Source organism: Nuphar pumila, chromosome 4, assembly GCF_984573655.1.
Source record: "Nuphar pumila chromosome 4, dmNupPumi1.hap1.1, whole genome shotgun sequence".
NCBI classification, from domain to species: Eukaryota; Viridiplantae; Streptophyta; class Magnoliopsida; order Nymphaeales; family Nymphaeaceae; genus Nuphar; species Nuphar pumila.
This window is the reverse complement of record NC_143252.1, coordinates 8,729,724-8,752,371: the sequence shown is the minus strand read 5'-3', so window position 1 is coordinate 8,752,371 and position 22,648 is coordinate 8,729,724. Positions and strand designations below refer to the sequence as shown.

The 22,648-nt window shown below is 41.9% G+C and overlaps 1 protein-coding gene and 1 pseudogene across 1 annotated transcript; both read left to right on the top strand.

The window, feature by feature from the left end:
• The first annotated feature begins 439 nt into the window (after nt 1-439).
• Nucleotides 440-1,783, top strand: LOC149839274 (aspartic proteinase CDR1 pseudogene; annotated as a pseudogene).
• A 4,236-nt stretch (nt 1,784-6,019) lies between these two features.
• LOC149839273 (aspartic proteinase CDR1-like) lies at nt 6,020-7,366 on the top strand. Its single transcript, XM_090003961.1, has one exon. It carries the CDS (start codon nt 6,020-6,022, stop codon nt 7,364-7,366), a length of 1,347 nt encoding a protein of 448 aa, XP_089860087.1.
• Nucleotides 7,367-22,648: the final 15,282 nt, after the last annotated feature.

Sequence of the window (22,648 nt, the reverse complement as noted above, 5' to 3'; positions counted from 1 at the left end):
CGCTCTTTCAATTTGACGAATTGAATGTGTTTTGGTAGCCACTAAGAGGTGGCCCACAAGGAGAAGGAGGGAGAGAGTGATCATATAGAAATTATCCCACAGAAATTACGTTCTCATAGTTACTCTTAACCACACAATTTTTTACTATACAAATAATCTCTCTCTCTCTCTCTCTCTCTCTCTGATTAGACCCATAGAGATTACGTTAGCATAATTACTATTAAACACAATCCTTTTATACTCTCTCTCTCTCTCTGACTAGACCCCATAGAGATTACATTACCATTTTATACACAATTCTCTCTCTCTAGACCCCATAAAGATTACATTGCAATAATTAGAATTAAAAAGATAATCTTTTTATACACAAATATCTCTCTCCCCATAGAGATTACATTACCATTTTATACACAAATCTCTCTCTCTCTCTCTCTCTCTCATGGCCACCTTGTTCCCCAATGTTCTCTTCTTCCTCCTCCTCATCCTCCTGCACTCCACTATCACCACCTCTTCCAGAACGGGCAGCACCACCGGGAATGATGGAGGCTTCTCTCTCGACCTCATTCACCGCGACTCACCCCTCTCTCCTTTCCGTGACACCTTTTCCACTCGCTTCGATCGTGCCGAGCAGGCGGTGCAACGCTCCATCATCCGCCACCGCCACCTCGCCTCACGATCATCATCGAACACCAGTTTCGGATCTTTGGTGACCACTGACCCCGGCGAGTACATCATGGAGTTCTCCATTGGAACTCCACCTCACAAGTACTGGGCGATCCTCGACACCGGTAGCGACCTTATATGGTCTCAATGCCTCCCTTGCGAAGTTTGCTTCAACCAATCCGCACCAATCTTCGATCCCCGCCACTCGTCGACGTACAAGACCCTCGGGTGCAACTCCAGATTCTGCACCTTCAATCTCCGAAGCGGTTGCGATCGCAGCAACCGCTGCAAATACAGCTACGCATACGGCGACCGATCGACCACCTTCGGCGTCCTCGCCTCCGAGACCCTTTCCTTCAAAAATGCTGCTCACCAGATCGTCAAGTTTCCGGCAATCGCCTTTGGCTGCGGCCACACCAACAATTTGGACAACATGAAAGGTGCCGGCATCGTCGGCCTCGGCGGCGGCCCCCTGTCGCTCATCTCTCAACTGGGTTCCTCGGTTGCGAACAAGTTCTCTTATTGCTTGATCCCGTGGGATGCCGATAACGCGCGGGGCCGAATCAGATTCGGTGGCGGCAGTGCGGCGTTCTCCGGTGCCAGAAAAGTTCAGCATACTCCCATAACTAAGCTGAGAAGTGATAGTACTTTCTACTACGTGACTCTGAACGATATAAGTGTGGGAAGGAACAGATTGTACATCCCTAAAGGGACTTTCATGCCAAGAGAAGATGGTGGGATGATAATAGATTCAGGCACTACTCTGACGTTGCTGAGGAAAGATGTCTACAAAAGCTTGGCCTCTGTTGTTAAGAAGGCCATAAGTTTCCCGGTGGTGGAAGGACCGACGGGGTGGCCTCTGTGCTACGGTGTGAAGGACTCGGGAAACCTCGATGGGTTTCCGGAATTGACGTTCCATTTCGTGGGTGCAGATTGGAAGCTGCCGCCTTCCAGTACCTTCGTGCCCCTCGCAGCAAAGATGCTTTGCTTTGCGATACAGCCTTATTCTGATTTCGGCTTGTCGATCTTTGGGAACGTGGCTCAGCAGAACGTGAACGTGGAGTATGACTTGGGGAAGATGATGCTGAGTTTTGCACCGATGGACTGCACCAAAAACTAGATGATTTTTACGTTTTTTTAGGGTATTTGATGGGAGGGTGGGGGTTTGGGATTCGCTTTCCAGTGTAAAACAAGATATTGGAGTTGGACAATCTTAATCCGTTCGGTTAAATTTGTTATCTCTCTCTCTCTCTCTCTTGTTTTTTTTTTTGCTCATGGAGACTGACTTTTTTTTGGATGACGAGGAACCACTGTCGAAGGGCCGAAAAATTTCAGTCGAGGCCCCATGACCATCCTGACTTAAGTGACCCACCTCTAAAACACCCATGCACCAGTGAGGTTTGATCCTGCATCTTCAACTACAGTGCGTGTTTCGGGGGGAACATACAACCTGCTCTCATCTTCAACTCTACCCTTCACAATCGGAAGCAGATCAGATCATGCTGAATATGAGCATTTTTGCTCATGCCGACATCGTGGCCGTCTATTTGCATTCATCTTAAAATACAAATCGGATGGCCACGATGTAGGCATGAGCAAAAAAACGCTCATGTTCAGCATGACCTGACCTGATCGGCTTCCTTCACAATCACCCTGCCAGCCAGGTGAGAGATTAAATTTGTTATCTTGGACTTTAGAGTATTTATATCTAAGTTTAACTCCAATTTTATAGCAAAATATTTAGCTAAATTGGTTGGGGTCCACAAATCATGGAAGGATCACCCTCGGAATTAGTGCCGGGGTAAAGGGATAGTATAACCCCTACAGTGTAAAGAGTTTAATTATATTGATTAATGAAATCTGGTAGGAGACTGCCTAACTCCAACTTGCCTTTCAAAAAAACTTAAAACTTTTACAGTATTTAAGAGAGAGAGAGAGAGCAGTTCCACAAAGTTCAATCAGTCTATTTTACGGCACATCCTTTTGTCCATGTGGTGGGCCAATTCTATATATCACCTTCATCACCTCTGTTGTGTTACAAGCATGATTGTTAAACTCAGGGGTTCAAATGAGCCAACTTCGTGACTGGGTCAAAGAGGGGGGCCAACCTAGTCATGGTTTGGAGTTTAGTTTGGTTTTGACCAAAACTTGGGTGTGACTAGCTAGGTCTGAACCGGTCCAGTAAACCTGAGTTCTTCTGAGTGGATTAAAAAACCGGCGAGTTAGGTATCCTGTTATTCTTGTGATTTTTTTTTTGTTAAAGTTTGTTTTATAGGAAACTATATAAATTCGATGTTGGTTGGGATTCTATCTCATGAATTTTGAGGTTCACCCCCATGCATATCCTTTATAGTTTGTTATGAAAAATAAAGTAGAAAACGAAATGAGACATTGGTTGGATTCCATCCCAGATTACAACACATGCATATCTTTATCTCCCAATACCAAATGCCTAACGGTTTGACGATAAATCCTGGCCGAAGCTAAGAAAAGCATGGGTGGGGCCCATGACCACTCTGCCTTATGCGGCCCACCGCTGAAAGCTACAGAGACACTCATGCACCAGTGGGGTTTGATCCGGTGACTTCATCTCAGAAGCCTCACAACCACTCTGCTGGCAAATGTACATTGTATGGTTTTTAATAAAAAAAAATCATCTATCTTAGTGGGGGATCCCCGTTTTATGATCAGTATCTCAGAGGTATACATCCCTAGTGTAGCTGTCATTGGCGATAAATCGTTTAAATAGCTGAGTAGTAGCCCGATTTTGTGCCTAAATGACCGGGTTAGGCAGACCCCTACCAGTTATACAACTATACCATTGGGTTTTGAACATGCAAAGTCCCAACACATGGTGACGTGCACTAGCTGCTCTTACCAGACAAGAGGACCCCCCTTGGTCCTGTTATTTTGATCATGCTGAATACATCCATGGGTTATATTTGATCAAAATGTCTTTTCCCTGTGAGTTTTAATTTGGGGGTTTGGAGCCCAAATTGAAAAGTAACATTCAAATCAACCAGATTCACTCATGACATTTTTAATACAATTTAATGACATACTATAAGAAAACATGGCAATTATTTCTTCACATTTTCTAAATCAAGGATGAATCTTATTGATTTTAATAACAATAAACAGTGGACGATATAAATATATAGCTGGGTGACAAGAAGTCACTCACGGTCACAAACCTATTGAAATATCACAATAAACACATATAAATTTTCAACTAAGCAAATGATGCCTGTAACTATGAGCTTTAATTTGAACCAGTTCATGTCAGTCTTTTTCCAATTTATTTTGGACGATGTATACCTTCACTTAAGATGGTGCCATTACCTTGTGGTAAAGATTTGGTTCCTGTGGATGCCACATCCTTGCATAAGCATACGCCCTGGGGGCAAGGGTCCTAGCCTCGGAGTTTTACATCTCTGGGCCCGACAACGACCATAGGTATGGTAGGCTAAGCCAGGGCGACCAGGTCTTCAGTCTGAGATGCCTTTCTTCGACTAACAAATAAAAAATAAAAGTCTCTCTTAATGATCTTTTATAATCTTTTGTAGAGATGGCAGTGGAAAGAGGGAAAGCGGGGCCCTGCCCCGCCTCGCTCTGTTTGGACCGGGGATGAAGGGTACGAAACGGGGATGGAGGCGGAGATGAAGGTTAAAATCCATCCCCGTTCGGGGATGGAGGCAGGGATGGACTTACACTTTTCCCCGCCTAGCCCCACCCCACCCCATCCCCAGTCCTTCTAAAGGATGCCAATAGACTATGGGGAAACGGGGCCCCGCCCCGCCTCATCCCCGTTTGAACCGGGGATGGAGGGCATGAAACAGGGATGAAGGCGGGGGTGGAGGTTAAAATCCATCCCCCTGCGGGGATGGAGGTTCTAATCTTGAGACGGGGCTAGGGTGGAGACCCTGTCCCCCGCCCCCGCCCCGGTCCATTGCCATCCCTAATCTTTTGTATATGTGGGACATAGATGCCTTCTTCATGTTCAGGTAGGACCAACCTCATGGATTTGGGTTGGATTTTCTCAACAGCCATACAAGAAGCTGACATATGCTATAGGCTAGCTGCATGGTCCTACACATACAAGTTTAAGGCGAAGTTTTCAGGACCATACCAACTGGATTAGGACCCAACCCAGCAAGAAAATCCTATCCGAACAAGACATATCCCGGGATGTAAACAGTTAGGATTCGGGTCAAATGTAGCCAATACCAAATCCGGATATTAGCTAATCAGACTCGGATTCAGTTTTTTGGATGACAAAAAGCTAATGCAGAATCTAAAAAAATACATGTAATTGGATTCGATTATGAAATCTTAAAATGAATCCGAATCTGATTACTAATCATTCAGTTTTCTTAACCAAATCCGACTACTTGGATTTGGAATCAGGCCCGATAAAGGATATATCCGATCCGTTGACATCCGTAGACCTGTCTAATCCATAGCATAGGTTTGAAAGAATATATAGGGCTTAGGCCCAGTGAACTCGTATGATTCTATTGCATAACTTGACCCATTCTGATCCCGGCTCATATTAATTCACGTTTGGCTACAAAATTTAAACCTAATTGAGAAATGTCATGTTGAATCGGTTATCCCCACCGTACATCTCACTTGGTCGAGATGTGCATAGCCCCCACTTTTACCGTTCCCAAAGTGAGATGTGCGGTGGGATTGAACATAACCGATTCAACTTTATATATATATATATATATATATATATATATATATATATATAGAGAGAGAGAGAGAGAGAGAGAGAGTACACTAATAAAATTAGAAAACATAAGCGTTATATATATATATATATAGAGAGAGAAAGAGTATACTAAAATTAGAAAACATAAGCGTTACGATTAGACACACTAACTGCAATTAAGATCTCATAATAAATTGTCTAAATTCCTTCCAATCCTCTGAGGCAGCCGACAAGCCCCATGCACGCAAAGTAATAGGAGCAACAATATTTCCCATGCAAATCGTCCCACATGCATCTTTATTGCCATATTAAATCTAACACCCACACCCAATAACATCTCAAAACCATCTTTTTAAACTTCAATAGCTATATCAAAATGTTAAGATACAAAGATTTTTGGCAACTTTCCTCCCTCAACCCTTCATCTTCCAAAGCAAGGACGGCTAAATCAGTGCAAAAGACCTTTCGTTTATTCTTTGCCGATTACCATCCTTTCCATAATTACCACCGCACAATCATCTCTATAAATTCCACAAATCTTCATGCAGAAAACCATTCTTTCCATAATCACCCCCACAAATCACCTATATAAACCACAAAAGTAAACTGAAATCCAACTCTCTCTCTCTCTAGACCAATATGGCCACCTTCTTCCTTAATATCCTCCTCTCACTCTTATTGCACTCATCCACCATCGATTCAGCCAGAATTGGCAGCACCACTCATAAGCTAAGGGGTTTCTCCCTGGACTTGGTTCACCGTGATTCACCTCTCTCACCTCTCTATGACCCTTCCTCTACTCTAGTCCAACGTGCTAGGCAGGCTGCTGAACGCTCCATATCTCGCTCTCGCCATTTTTGTTCAAGGTTGTCAACCACCAACGCCATTGAGAGTCCTGTCACCCCTGCCCCCGGGGAATACCTCATGAAGCTCTCCATTGGAACCCCACCACACACTTACTGGGCTGTCCTCGACACCGGCAGTGACCTTATATGGACTCAATGCCTCCCCTGCGAATCGTGCTTCCACCAATCTGCTCCGATCTTCAATCCCCTCCGCTCGTCTACCTACAAGAGCCAGGGATGCAGCACCAGTTTCTGTGATGCCCTTACGCAAAAATCATGTGATGATGATAGCCACTGTGTGTACTCTTATTCTTATGGCGATAAAAGCTACACAATAGGAACCCTTGCTACCGAAACCCTTTCGTTCCAGTCCGGCGCTCGCCGTGTGGTCAAGTTCCCTTCGATCGCTTTTGGTTGCGGCCATGACAACGGCGGCAATTTTATCAATAGCGAATTTGCAGGCCTCGTAGGCCTAGGTGGTGGCCCTCTATCGCTTGTATCGCAGCTGAGTTCTTCCATTGGTAACAAATTTGCTTACTGCCTTGTTCCATGGTATGAGAAGAATTCTACTGGAAAGCTTACGATTGGCGACGATGTCGAGTTTTCGGTTTCTGGAAAGGTTCAGCAGACGCCGATGTCGCAGGGAAGCGGCGGCACCTTCTACGAGTTGATTCTGAATGATATAAGCGTTGGCAGCAGCAGGTTGAACCTGCAGCTTGGAGCAAAGCCTTCTGATCAGTCGGGTGATGAAGGCTCAATAGTGATAGACTCCGGTACTACACTGACCATGCTCTTCTCTGATGTGTATGAGTCACTGTCTTCTGCATTGGCTGATGCTATAGATCTTGAAAGAGTGGATTCACCTTCCAGTACTTTTCATCTGTGCTACGGTGTTGATGAGGATTCTCCTGATCTTGATGCGCTTCCAAGCATGACTTTCCACTTCGATGGTGGTGCGGATTGGAAGCTGCCGCCTTCCAATGCATTCCTGTTGGTTCAGAAGGGAGTGGTCTGCCTAGCCATTATTCCTACAAAAGATCTTCCAATCTTTGGGAACGTTGCTCAGCAGAATTATCTTGTGGAGTATGATTTGGGAAATGGGCTGCTCTCATTTGCACCTACAGATTGCACGAAGGCATAGGGCTCTACTGTTTCTTCTTTTGCCCTCTTTTCTTCCCCCCTCCCCTTTTGTTTTTGGTTTTTCTATGGCTTAAGTATGTTAGTACTTAGATGGTATGTTGGCTTGTAGCGGAAGCCTTTAAGATATGTCTCTTTCCTTCACTGTAAAGGTTTCTATCAGTAAATTGTACTCGCTTGAACCTCTCTCTCTCTCAGTGTTTGTTTTAACTGGACATGGCCATGTTCTTTGTTTTCAGCATTTGAATTGATTTTTAGGATGTGGGGAGAACTTGAACACAGATAATGGGTTGGATAACTTAGATTTGCATTGTACAGATCGATCCAGCCCCACCATATGAGTTTATAATGGATTTTATCAATATATATGGATCTTGGATTGAATTTAAATACCAAAAAGTTCAAAATTTGAGAAAAATAAGAATTAATATTTTTTTATATAAAAATGCTATAATCAAGATCTAATTATGAAAGTTATCAAAAAAATTGTAGATCGCTAAATATGGATCTCAAACTGGATCTATTTTTTTTAATTTGAGAAAAAAAGAATTCATATTTTTTATATACAAATGAAAAAATTATAAATAAACCACATAATTCATAAAATCCTAAAATGCATGAAAATAAATCATAAATAAACAAAAAATCCTAAACTTCAAGAAAAATAAATCATAAAAATCAAAGAAACATAAAATTAAATATAAAAGGCCCTAATTCAAACCTTAATAAAAGAAAATAAAAGAAACAACCCTAATCAAATTAAATAAAAGAAAATTAAAGAAATGATATCAAACACGCCCTTACGATAGCAATTAGGGCAGTCAACGAAACAGGTACCCTGCCCACCAGGGTGTACTAGAACCCACCCAAATAACAAATGGTCATGCTTAATTGGGTTCGGGTTCAGGTTTTGTTGGGCCATTGAAATGAAATCTTAAATCTGGAACTGTATCATTTCAGAAGTTTACTTTTACTAAAAATACATATAAAACACAGAGTCAAGTACCCGAAAAAAATCATAAGCAAACACAGCCTGCATAATGCTCGGGTCGGGTGCCGGTTGATCTCAACCTTACTCAGGTCGGCACTTTTTATGCTCATACCCAAAAACTTGGGTTTGGGTTGTGTACTGGTACAAACTCAACCTAATGACGAGTACTATAATTAAGAAAATCTAGTCATTAATATGTTTACAATGCAATGATTTCTTGAAACAAATGTACTCTTGAAATTAAAATCCTAAGTTAGCCAGATGCCCCATGTTCCATGTGTTCAATGTTCTTCCTTGAATACCTTCAGCATTTCAGTTAATAATTCCTCTTTTTTGAGGAAATGTCCATTTTAGTTAATATCATAAGCACCCTTTAGTTTTCTACAACTGGCAACACCGAATCATCGGGACACAACCACATTTGTATCCAAAATGGTGCCTCACCATTGAAATAGCAAGAAAAATTTTATGACATAATTTGGGCTCCATAAGCTTAACACATAATAGACAAGGAGGGTGGTTTTGCCGGTGGGGAATTGGGCCTCAACACCCCCAAGAAAACTAAATCCCATTCCATATTTGACAATCACCACATGTATCCACATGATCTCTATCGCCTATCCTCACAACCAATACCATCACCACCTCCTTTCTTAGCATCCTCTTCTTCATCCTCCTGCATTCCTCCACCACCTTCTCTGCAAGAACTATCAACAAAGCATAAAAAAACAAAAGGCTTCTCAGTAGACCTCATCCACCTTGACACTCCCCTCTCACATTTTTATAACCCAACCTCTACACCCTCTGACCCTGCTAGGCAGGCAGCAGAGCGCTTACTCTCAAGGCATGCCCAATTATCCTCTGGACTGTCCACCAATGGCATTCAATCCAAGGTGGTCCCAGGCCCTGGAGATTACCTCATGAAGCTCGCCATTGGTTCGCGCTGCCGCTCGAGTTCTTGGCGATCCTCGACACTAGTAATGACCTTATATGGACTCAATGCCGCCCTTGAAAAGATTGCTACAAAGTGAATCTTCAATCCCCATTGCTTGTCTATGCACAAGGACATTCGAGCCTTCGGCCACCGGCGAAGGCGGGTTCATAATAGATTCAGGCACCACCTTGACACTGCTGGCCTCTCATGCATATGAAGTGCTGGAGCCCGTTCAGAAGAGGCCCATTAAACTGAAAGAAACATTACCGCCCCGTCCATTCAGTTTGTGTTGAGGATTCCGGCGATCTCAAGGCATTGCCGAACATGACCTTCCATTTTAAGGGTGCAGATTGGGTGCTGCCACCCTCCAACACTTTCGTGCTCGCGGCCGATGGCGTGCTGTGCAGCGCGATCGAACGCTTCTCCATATTTGGGAAGACAGCACGACAAAACGTGCATGTGAAATATGATCTGTGGAAGAGTGTGCTGTCTTTTGTGTGGACTGATTGCAGTAGGAACTAGGGGTTTCAGTTCATGTGGTGTTGGAGTACACCCACGATGAACGTCCCAGGGTGTTTCCACCCGAGGAAAGCAAAAGGAAAGGAGATCACTGGTTCGTGTTTGGTTGCTGGTTCAGGTATGGTCGCTGGTTCATGTAGTGGCCGGAAAACACCTTCGGCGACTGGTTTGTCAATGGCAGCCATGGCTACACCTTCTCAGCTGGCGCGTGCAATGAGAACCATTCATGAGATGGGGTGGCTCTGCGTTTCCAAGATAAGTCCCCACTGTATCCCTTGAAAACGAGAGGGTGGTGTATGTTTGCCCCCCGATGATTCCCTTGAAAACGAGAGGGTGGTGTATGTTTGCCCCCGATGATTCACTGAATCCCACGTCTGTGTGGGCTTTGAATGAGCACCACGTATACAAGCACATGTGGCATGTATTCCGGTGTATGTTGACATAACTTTGCATCAGACTCTGGTGTTGTTGCATAGACTTAAGTACCCTTTCTTGCTATTCTTCTCATAAAGTGATGGTTTGAGAAAATGACAAAAATGCCCTTCATTCAAAAAAGAAAAAACAAGCATTTCAAAAAAAGGACAAACATGTCCTCCATCCAGAAAGTCGAGGATGATGTTGACTCTTCAAAGTCTTATTATTCTTTCTCCGTTCAAAAAAAGGACAAACATGTCCTCCATCCAGAAAGTCGAGGATGATGTTGACTCTTCAAAGTCTTCTTCTTCTTTCTCCGTAAAACACTGTAAAACTCTCTCTCTCTCTCTCTCTAGAGAAGAAATCAAGGGAGTCAAAGAGTTCTCCCTGGAGAAGGCCATGAACATCAACCCTTTCATACTCTCTCTCTTCTCTCTCTACTTCTGTGCACATCCAACAGACGATCCTACATTGCTCTATCGCCATCTTCTTCTTCTTCCTTCTCCGTAAAACACTGTAAAACCCTCTCTCTCTCTAGAGAAGAAATCAAGGGAGACAAAAAGTTCTCCCTGGAAAAGGCCATGAACATCAACTCTCTCACTCTCTCTCCCTTCTCTCTCTACTTCTGTGCACATCCAACAGACGATCCTACATTGCTCCATCGCCATCTTCTTCTTCTTCCTTCTCCGTAAAACACTGTAAAACCCTCTCTCTCTAGAGAAGAAATCAAGAGAGATAAAGAGTTCCCCCTGGAGAAGGCCATGAACATCAACCCTCTCACACTCTCTCTCTTCTCTCTCTACTTCTGTGCCTCATTTAGAGTTTTTGCCCTTACAAGAGGGGGTCCGGGGGGCTCCCCCCCGGCGCGGATCCCGCTGCGCGGTCAGCGGGCGGTGGTCCAGGGGGGGCCGCCCTTGGCGGGGGGCAGCGCCCTCCGGACCAAATTTTTTTTGGGCCTTCCAACAACGATTTGTAGTATTATCAGGCTTTCCAATAGCAATTTGTAGCATTTTTGGGTCTCCAACGAAACGCTATAGTGATTTGCGGAAGACACTACAAATCGCTATAACGATTTGCGAAAGACACTACAAATCGCAAATTGCTATAGCGATTTATAGTGTCTTCCGCAAATCGCTATAGCAATTTGTAGATTCTTCCACAAATCGCTATAGCGATTTGTAGTGTCTTCCGCAAATCACTATAGCGATTTGTAGTGTTATTCAGTAAGCAAATCGCTGTAAATCGTTACCCGAATTAGGACAAACTTGTCGAGGCCATATCTCTCTAACCAGAGATCATATTTCAAATCCGTAAAAAGTGGTGTCTTTGTTATTGAATCTAGTTTATTTTTGTAAATTTTCAGCGATTTCTATTATCATTTCATTCCTTATTTTAACTAAAAACCAGACCCCTATTATTTTGTGTTATTTGAATTGCACAACACCATTCTCGCTTGACATCCACATCTTGATTCTGGCATGCTCCTTGTTGGATTTTCCATTGATTTCTTCCAATCAGGCTCCACAACAGTCAATGTGCAGGTCAGCCGGTGCTTGATGGAGCATTGTAAGATCTTCTGTTGGATGTGCATAGAAGCAGAAAGAGAAGGGAGAGAGAGAGAGTTGGAGGGTTGATGTTCATGGCCTCCTCCAGAGGAGATTTCTTTCTCAGATAATCCTGCAGTGCAGAGACTGGGTCTTAAATAATCATCTTCGGGGCACAAAAATATGTCTTTCTCACCACGATACCCTGTACATTTTTTGACCATGACACCCGGGACCCGTGCCGGGGGGAGCCACCGGGCCCCCCTCCTGTAAGGGCAAAAACTCTAAATCAGACTCCACAACAAATCAAGTTGAACGATGCTACCCACGCTGGGAGGAGCCCCCAAACCCTCCTCCTATATGGGCAAAAACTCTAAATCAAGCTCCACAATGAATCAAGTTGAACGATGCTATCCACGCTGGGAGGAGCCCCCAAACCCTCCTCCTATAAGGGCAAAAACTTTGAATCAGACTCCACAACTCATCAAGTTGAATGATGCTACCCACGCTGGGAGGAGCCCTCAGACCCCCCTTTCTGTAAGGGTAAAAACTCTGAATCAGACTCCACAACTCTTCAAGTTGAATGATGCTACCCACGTTGGGAGGAGCCCCCAGACCCCTCTCCTGTAAGAGCAAAAACTCTGAATCATGCTCCACAACGAATCAAGTTGAATGATGCTACCCATGCTGGGAGGAGCCCCCAAACCCTCCTCCTGTAAGGGTAAAAACTCTGAATCAGGATCTACAACTCATTTAGTTGAATGATGCTACCCACATTGGGAGGAGCCCACAAACCCTCCTTCTGTAAGGGTAAAAACTCTGAATCAGGCTCCACAACAGTCAATGTGCAGGTCAGCCGGTGCTTGATGGTGCAATGTAAGATCTTCTGTTGGATGTTCATAAAAGCAGAAAGAGAGTGAGAGGGTTGATGTTCATGGCCTCCTCCAAGGGAGATTTCTTTCTCAGATAATCCTGCAGTGCACACTACAAAAAAACAGTTGATTAGCGACGGAATTTAGCGACGGATTAACGAGAGAAATGAATCTGTCGCTATATTTGTAGAATTTTACGAAACTAGCGACAGATTATATTCCCTCGCAAAATCCGTCGCTAAGTAGCGACGGATTGTGCGAGAGAATATTTTGTCGCAATAAATACGGCAGTTAGCGACGGAATTGCGACGGCTAAAATTCTGTCGCAACAAATTCTGTCGCCTAGGCGACGAAATATTTTATGTCGCCTTTTTGTTTTTTGAATTACGATGGCTTAGCGACGGAATTAATCCGTCGCTAAGCCGTCGCTAAATGTCGCATTACCCCTAATCCCAACCCTCTTTTTCCTTTCTCCTTTCGCTGCTCCCGCCCATCGCCCTCTCCCTCCTGCCGCCCTCTTCCTTCGGCCGCCCTATACATCCCGTCGACCTCTCTGTCGGCCCCCACCGTTCGCCGGAAGTCGATCTCCGTCAACCTTCCGCTGCCGCCGCCGCTGCCCGGAGCAACCGCAGGTATTTCACCGTTAAATGGATTGGGGGTCGACCCCCTGCGTTTTCCGGCAGGGGGTCGACTCCGCCAGGCGGTCGACCCCGGTAGGTGGTCGACCCCCTGCCGTGTCCGACCTGGGGTCGACCCCCTGCCGTGTCCGGCCGGGGGGGGGGGGGGGTCGACCCCCCGCCATGTTCGGTTGGGGGGGGGGGGGGGGTCGACCCCCCGCCGTGTCCGGCCGGGGGTCGACCCCCCGCCGTGTCCGGCCGGGGGTCAACCCCCTGCCGTGTCCGGCCAGGGGTCAACCCCCTGCCTTGTCCGGAAGGGGGTCAACCCTCTGCCGTGTCCGGCCGGGGGTCGACCCCCTGGTTTCTTGCTCTTCTTTTTCTTTTTTCAGAAATTAAGGTTTTTATTTTATTTTTATTATTTAGTTTTCTTTGATTTTCATTGATTAGGATTTTTTATTTTGATTTTCATTTATTAGACAATTGAATCAAATTTATTAAATTAAGGCTATTTGTAGTTAATTTAATTAGGGTTTTTTATTTGATTTTGTTTTATTAGGGCTTTGAATCAAAATTTAAAAATTAGGGCATTTTATAGTTAATTTGATTAGGGTTTTCTTGGATTTGATTAGAGCTTTTAGAACCATCAAACAAGCCTTAAGAACCATAAATAAGAGTCTAAATAGATGTTTTTATTTTATTTGAATAAATTACAAAAGCCTGTGCACTCTGTTTGCAAAAACTAGTTCAACTTTTAGATTATTACATTGTAGTGCCTGCTTATCCATGATAAAATTCAATAGCCACTTGGTGTATAGAATTACTCCTTTTCCTTCATTGTTAATATCCACTCTTACGTTCTTTTGTTATTGGAATAAGAGATAAATATTTTAACCTTTTTTTTTCTAACCATATATGGCCAACCAATTAGTTTATAAACAGGCGTGTCCTTTTTATAAATCATTTGTTTAGAGTGAGTTTTTTTTCATGGTGACTTTATTTTAAAACATCATTTTTTTTTGCAGATTTCTCAACAGAACTCACTTGTGCCCCGCCACCCGTGGTAAGTAAGTGACAAAAACAATGCAAATCGGGTAAATACCCGTGGTGAGTAAGTGATGCAAGCGTATCACATGTTATTTAATTTATTGAATGTAACACTTTATTGTTCACACACTCACTTAGTTGTTGATATCTACGACTGCTTTGTTGGAGTTCGGAGATCATGCTAAGCATGATTTTAATGTATGAATATGGAAGTGTTCTTATTTTTGGAGTACGGAGTCCATGCTATGCATGGTAGTAGTTAGTGGGATATTGAAGTGTGTTTGCTGTTTGACATTTGTTTGATATGAATTATTTCGATGTATTGCAATGTTTGATGTGATTGTATCCATGCTTATATGTAGTTACTTTCAATTTGATTATGTCTTCCATGTGAAATTGTATACTGAAAGCATGCTTCAAATGAATGTATCGTGTCATGAATAGTTTGCACATGAAAATATTAAGTTATCAATGCATGCATCATAATTCTTGTGATTGTATGACATCATATATTGCATGATAAATTTGATATTTTCTTCATCATAGCATTCTGATGGTTCTCTTTTAACTGGTTAAGATACTACTCGTAACATCATACGACAGAATGACTGCAAACCGTGAATGGATGTACCGTAGGATAGTGGACAATGAGTTATCGCATGAATATATGGATGGTGTCGACAGTTTTATTGAATTTGCAACGGCAAGTGTCAGTACGGTAGATCCCACAGGTTGGATTAGGTGTCCCTGCAAGATTTGTAAGAATAATCGATTTGTAGAACCTCATGGGGTTAGACATCACCTATACAGGAAGGGTTTTGTGAGTGATTATCAGAACTGAACGTTTCATGGAGAAGAATTTAGAAACGATTTTGATGCACGGGTGAATATGGTGCACGATAATCCATATACGAATTTGATATTTGATGCTGCAGGAACAGAACTGGGTTCTGCTATGAGTTCTAGTGATGTAAGAACTGCCGTAGATGAAGAATCACCAAACGATGCAGCTAGTAGATTTTATGATTTACTTAGAGATGCTGATGAGCCACTTTGGAACGGTTGTGAGAGTCACACTATCTTGTCTGCAGTTCTTCAACTAATGAATTTGAAGTCCGAGTATAATTTGAGTCAATCATGTTTTGACCGTTTGTGCATGATTGTGAAGAGTATGTTGCATAAAGATGAGAAATTGCCACAAAATTTCTATCGTGCGAAAGTTATGGTCAACGCTCTAGGTATGGGTTACAAAAAGATTGATGCTTGTCCAAATCACTGCATGTTGTATTTCAAGGAGCAGGAAAACGACATATCATGCCTGTCATGTGGGCATCCTCGGTTCAAGCCAAAGACAAGAGGCAATGGTAGCACGAGATCAAAGGAAGTTTCATACAAGTCGCTCCGCTACTTTCCTATCACTCCTAGATTGCAGCGATTGTATATGTCTTCAAGGACAGCTAAACACATGAGATGACATGCAAATAAAGTTCGACACGATGAAAACAAGATCACGCATCCTGTTGACGCTGAAGCTTGAAAGCACTTTGATCGTACTCATCAGAACTTCGCAATGGAAGTGTGAAATGTTAGACTCGGTCTATGTACAGATGGATTTAATCCATTTGGGGGTAGATCAACTCCATACTCATGCTGGCCAGTATTTGTAACTCCATACAACCTTCCACCAAGCTTGTGTATGAAACATCCAAATCTTTTCTTGTCTCTGTTGATCCTTGGTCCGACCTCACCTGGCCAAAATCTTGATGTATATCTAAGGCCAATGATTGATGAATTAAAAGTACTGTGGGATGACGGTGTTACCATGTATGATGCCCACAAAAAACAAAATTTCAACATGAAGGTCGCTGTTCTATGGACAATCAGTGACTTCCCTGCATATGGTATGTTATCTGGTTGGAGCACACATGGGAGGTTGGCTTGTCCGTACTGCATGGAGGATTCCAAAGCTTTTAGATTGAGGCATGGAAGGAAGCCTTGCTGGTTTCATTGCCATCGTCGATTTCTACCCAGCGATCATCCGTTCTGACGTCAAAAGAATGCATTTACAGCAGGCACAACTGAAACGGAAGGTCCATCCTCAAGATTGTCTGGCATAGAGATTCTAAGAAGATTGCGATACTTTTCAGATGTATTAACAGATGCCCGCAGTCCTACACCCTTCCGTGGATTTAGGAAGGATCACAATTGGATGAAAAAATCTATTTTTTGGGAACTACCGTATTGGCCGACCCTATTGATACGACATAATTTGGATGTGATGCATGTAAAGAAAAATGTGTTTGATAATGTGTTCAATACAGTAATGAATATTAAAGAAAAAATGAAGGATAATCCGAAGGCCCATATGGATTTAAAATTAATATGTAAAAGACCAGAATTGGAACTCAAAGAGTATAATGGCAAACTACTGAAACCAAAAGCGAAGTACGTGCTCGGACCTGATCAAATAAAACATGTATGTTAATGGTTGAGACAACTGAGATTTCCAGATGGATATGTCTCTAACATTGCTCGGGCTGTGAAGATTGACGATGGACAGTTATATGGGTTGAAGAGCCATGATTGTCATATCTTTATGCAACGATTGATACCCCTAGCATTCCATGATATGTTAGACAAACCTATATGGGGGGTATTTTCTGTGTTGAGCGGATTTTTCAGAACATTGTGCGCATCGGAGGTCGTTGTATCAGATGTAAAGAATCTCGAGGACTCTGTCATCACCACTGTTTGTCTGTTAGAAAAGATATTTCCGTCAGCATTTTTCGATGTTATGGAACATTTGATCATACATCTGCCATATGAACTAAGGGTTGGTGGCGCTGTGCAATATCGATGGATGTACCCATTTGAAAGGTATATGTTTTTTTATATTTGTCTCTTTAATGACAGATATTTAAAATTTGAAATGTATATTCTTGTCAGATGCATGTTCGACCTAAAAAAAAAGGTTCGTAATAAAGCAAGAGTAGAAGGCTCTATTTGTGAGGCGTACACTTTAGAAGAGATTTCAAATTTCTCATCTATGTACTTCGAACCTCATATTCCAACACGTTACACATGCCCGCCCCGTAATGATGATGGAGAACAAGTAACTGTAGCTGACAAGCTGTCGATATTTCAACCACTTGGGCATGCATTTGGTAGTTGCCGATCAAGGCTATTGACAGATCGAGAGCAAGATGCAGCACACATCTATATTCTTTTTAATTGCTCAGCGATCGACCCATACATTGAGTAAGTATATGTATATGCAACTCAATTATAAATCCTTTTATGTTCTATATGTAGATACATGACTCGGTAATATAAGTATTTGTGGTTTGCAGACCATTTGATCTGGAGTTGCAAAACGAAGTTTCACATCTCACTGATGCAGAAGTACAAAAAGAACGTGAAACTAAGTTTGTGGAGTGGTTGAAACAGTTGGTAAAGAAGCTAACATAAATTTTATACTTATAAACAACACTAAGTTACTTAATTGATCGTGATCACAATCATTGTTTATGTTTGTGCGTAGGTTCGCAATGATGATGTTAAAGATCAAGGAATATGTGATTTAGAAAATGGTCCGACAAAAGTTGTGCAATGCTACAACGGGTATATCGTAAATGGTTATCGATTTCATACAAAAGACTACAGTATAAACAAATCAATGATAAATAGTGGCGTGTGTGTTAAGGGTAGCAGCTACGGTGAAAATGAACATGATTACTACGGTGTTATAGAGGAAATAATGGAGTTGACTTACTTAGGCATGAATAACAGGGTTACGATATTCAAGTGTCATTGGTTTGATCCAACTGCAACAAGACTCGACAAAGCTTCAGGCATTGTGGAGGTGAATCATAAATCCAGGTTTGGAACATATGAACCATTCATATTAGCCTCGCAAGCTCAACAAGTTTATTATACTTCATACCCGAGTATAAAAAAGTCAGATAGAAATGAATGGTGGGCAGTTTGCAAGGTGAAATCCAAACTATACCCCGAGTATGATCAGTTACAGGAAGATGAGTTAGCTGAAGACAGTGATTACTATCAATCAGATGATGTCTGTGACTTCGCTTATGGTCACGATGTTGCGCATGATATGCATGTCATATCTCCATTGGCCGATGAAACATTCATAGAGGAATGTGATCCAAATGATGTACCAAGTGGATGAGCAAACAATGAAGAAGAAGAAGAAGAAGAAGAAGAAGAAGAAGAAGAAGAAGAAGAATAAAGTCAAACTAGTGACGAGAAAGAATTCTCAAGCTAGTGAGCAAAATCTTATACTACAAACCTCTATTTAAATGCATTGTAATACTTGATGTGAGTTGTATTGCAATACTTGGTGTGAATGATTAAAAATTTTATTTGAATGTATTGTAATACTTGATACGAATGATTCGAATGCATTGTAATACTTGATGTGAATGATTTCAATTATCTGAATGTATTATAATTTATGCAATTAACGAATGATTTGAATTAGTGCAATACTTGATGTCAATGATTTGAATTATTTGAATGCATTGCAATGCTTGATGTGAATGACTTGAATGCATTGTAATACTTGATGTGAATTATTTGAATGTATTGTATGACATATGTTATTTGTTAGAATATGGTTCGTGGAGGTTATAGTGGTCGCTCATCCAGTAGTAGCCAGGCTCAACCTTCATCTTCACGGGCTCCTGTGATAGGTATATCATATAACTAATTAGATGCTTGATTAGTTCAAATGCACATTCTGAGAATTTCTAATGTATTTTTTTACAGATGATGTTGCGCCTGTACACGACCCACCTACACCAGTTGATCACACAAGTCAACAGCCAACACAGGAAACAGGGTCTTCTCAGGCTGGCACAAGAAGACTCATTCGAATAGTGTATATCGATAATCGACCGTAAGTATTTTGTTTTCAATTATTGCATATCTTTTAAATATTTTATATTGATATTTACTGTGTAACAATTCATGTGCAGCACGAGCTTTGAGCCACAAGAAGTAGTACGAGAGATTAGAAATTCACTTCTTCAACATCTACCAGGACCAGTTGCTCAATGGAAAGAGTACCCAAAGGAGGTATTAGACAGATTGTGGTCCTCATTCATGGTATACAGTTGTTGCTCATAGTTAATGTGTTTCATATTTAATTTATTTAAGCAATGTCTACTAACTTTCTGAAAATATTTGTAGGCTTCGAATCGCTTCGCAACTACGGTGGAAGAAAATGATGTAAGGAAGATGTGGCAGAAGGTGGCTGCCAATCGATTTGCAGACATGCTGCACACTATGAAGACTGTAGCAAAAAAAGCATCTGGCGTAGTAGATGATCCATTACTGTGGAAGGGCCATGGTCCTATTACTATCAGGAGAGATTACTGGGATGAAATGTGCGATAAGTGGGCGGGAGATGCATTTAAAAATCGCTCTGCGAAGGCTTCACAAAATCGATCGAAGATGCCCGAAGCCCATCTACACACAGGTGGATCTAAGACATTTGGGAGCCACCTAAAGAAAATGGTAACTCATTAATATATAATATTAATTTTATAAGTATTGTTGCAAACTTGTGTACTAAATCTTTTGTCATTTAACTTCGCAGGAAGCAGAAAAAGGAGGCAGTGTACCATATAAGGATGTATTTGTAGAAACACATAAACGGAAGACTACGGGAGTCTTCGTATCAGAAAAGGCGAGAACGACAACGGTATGTATTAATTCTATTAATAATCATTGCAATATATATGCAAGTTATCATAATGTTATCATTAATTATTAATGAATACTTTAAACATTATTTTGTAGGAGGCATATGAGCAATAGATGGTAGAGCGATATGGCGAAGACGCTACTCAGCATCCATCATTTGATCCTACAGCATGTGTGACTGCAGCAGGTGAACCCAAAAAAGGTCGTGTGTTCGGGTTTGGGAGTAATATGAACATTTCACCAGTTATTGGTTCTTCCAGTTACGGCTCACCGACTTCTTGCGCCGACATAAGCTCCAAGCAGCCGACTATTCTTTTCAGTGATGATGTACGCGAGATCATTAATGAATCACTGAATAACTACTTCCAATACACCGTCGCCCCCTTTCTCCGAAATGAGATCAAGGCCGCTGTTCAGGATAGGGGATCTTCGATTCCAGGTCCCTCTCAGGTATAATCACATATATAGTTTTTTTTATTGTCTTAAAGCACATCTGAGCATGGTAGAATCACATATAGAGTTTTTCTAGATGCCTTAGAACACATATGAACATGCTATAATCACATATTCAATTTTTTTACTGCCTTAGCACACATATGAGCATGATAGAATCACATATAAAGTTGTTTTGCCTACCTTAGAGCACGTATGAGCATGCTATATTCAGTTTTTTGACTGCCTAAGAACACATATGAGCATATTATAATCACATATTCTGTTTTTTGACTGCCTTAGCACACATATGAGCATGCTATAATAACATATAGAGTTTTTTTACTGCCTTAGAACACATATGAACATGTTATATACCATTTATGATAGAATCACATATAAAATTTTTTGCTTTGCCTGCCTTAGAGCACATATGAGCATGCTATATTCACATATTCAATTTTTTTACTGCCTTAGCACACATACGAGCATGATCGAATCACATATATAGTTTTTTACCTGCCTTAAAGCACATCTGAGCATGGTAGAATCACATATAGAGTTTTTTTAGATGCCTTAGAACACATATGAACATGCTATAATCACATATTCAATTTTTTGACTGCCTTAGCACACATATGAGCATGATAGAATCACATATAGAGTTTTTTTATTGCCTTAGATCACACATGAGCACATGATAGAATCACATATAGTGTGTACTTTATTTCATTATATTTTGTTTATCAATACTGACTGTTCTTTTCTTGTGTAGGCTGCTAGCGATAATCAGGGTAGTGGAGCTGAAGGGACAGATAAAGACAATAAACAAGAAGACACACAAAATCTTGGCGATGATTAGAGGACTGTGTTGAAGAAGTTCTATTTTTTTTATTTTTCCTAATTGTAATTGTTGAATTGTAAATAATTAAACTTCTTAATTTTAAGGTGGAACGATTAATTGTTGTAGATACTTGTTATATGATTTTTTTTGTGTGGTTTGTTTTTTATTTACAGGAAATAGAAATTATACAGTTCTCGGTAATTAATTTTCAAATAATTTTTTTTTAATTTTTTTTCGTGTTTGCGACGGATTAGCGACGGAACCATCCATCGCTATTCATATTAATCTAGCGACGGCGTAGCGATGGAATTAAATCCGTCGCCAAGCCGTGGTCGCCGTTTAGTACCGGCGGATTGGCGACGAAATATAGCGCTCGTTATTCCGTCGCAATTAGCGACGGACCTGGCGACGGAATAATTCCGTCGCCAGTTAGCGTCGAAATATTCGCGACGTAAGCATACTGTCGCCTCGTTGTCGCTAATCCGTCGCTAACCATGTTAGCGACGGATTAGCGACGGAATGTGGTCGTCGCTAATCTACTACTTTGTTGTAGTGGCAGAGACTGGGTCTTAAATAATCATCTTCGGGGCACTTAAGTCTTTATAACCACTCCTTTTCAAGAATCGTCATTTTTTTTTGCACCAATGAAGAATAGGGTACTTAAGTCTTTGCAATCGCATCAAACTCCAATGCTAATTAATGCTGACAAACATGGGGATACGAGACACACATGCTTAACCCCCAAACATGAGATGTAGCTAACTGCCCTGTTCGGGGGGGGGGGGGGGGAACATATAACCTGCTTTGCTTGAAAACCAATTAAGACCCCACTGTATCCCTTGAAAAGTGGGACATTTATTTGGCAAAACTGAGATTGCCTTTCCATCTTAGAAGACCAACCACCTTAGCTCATCCTCCTCAACAACGGTCAGCATTCAAAAAACTCTATATGGATCACCCATTGCTGATGGATAGGCCCGACCTGGATCCAAAAAATCAGAACCTGAACCTTGGATCTAAGTCCATTATGACTTCGGACCAATGATTGGATTTAGGTCTGATTTGTATGGACCTGGATCCAGAATTTGCCATGAATCCTTCTTATCCTCTGTATAATGGAAGGCTAACTGAGACGGAGGCGGGAGTGGTCAATGAGACGGATGTTGAACGGGGTAAAGCTATCTGTGCAGGACGCTGAACCAGTTGTACCGGAAGGGTCGGTCAATGGACCGACTCACCTGAAACCGTCATATGTTGTACCGGTTCAACGCGTGGTGCTGGACAAAGAAAAGGGTGTCCGGGCAGGCTCAAACGTTGGTCCGGTTCATTTTGACACTGAACCGGTTCA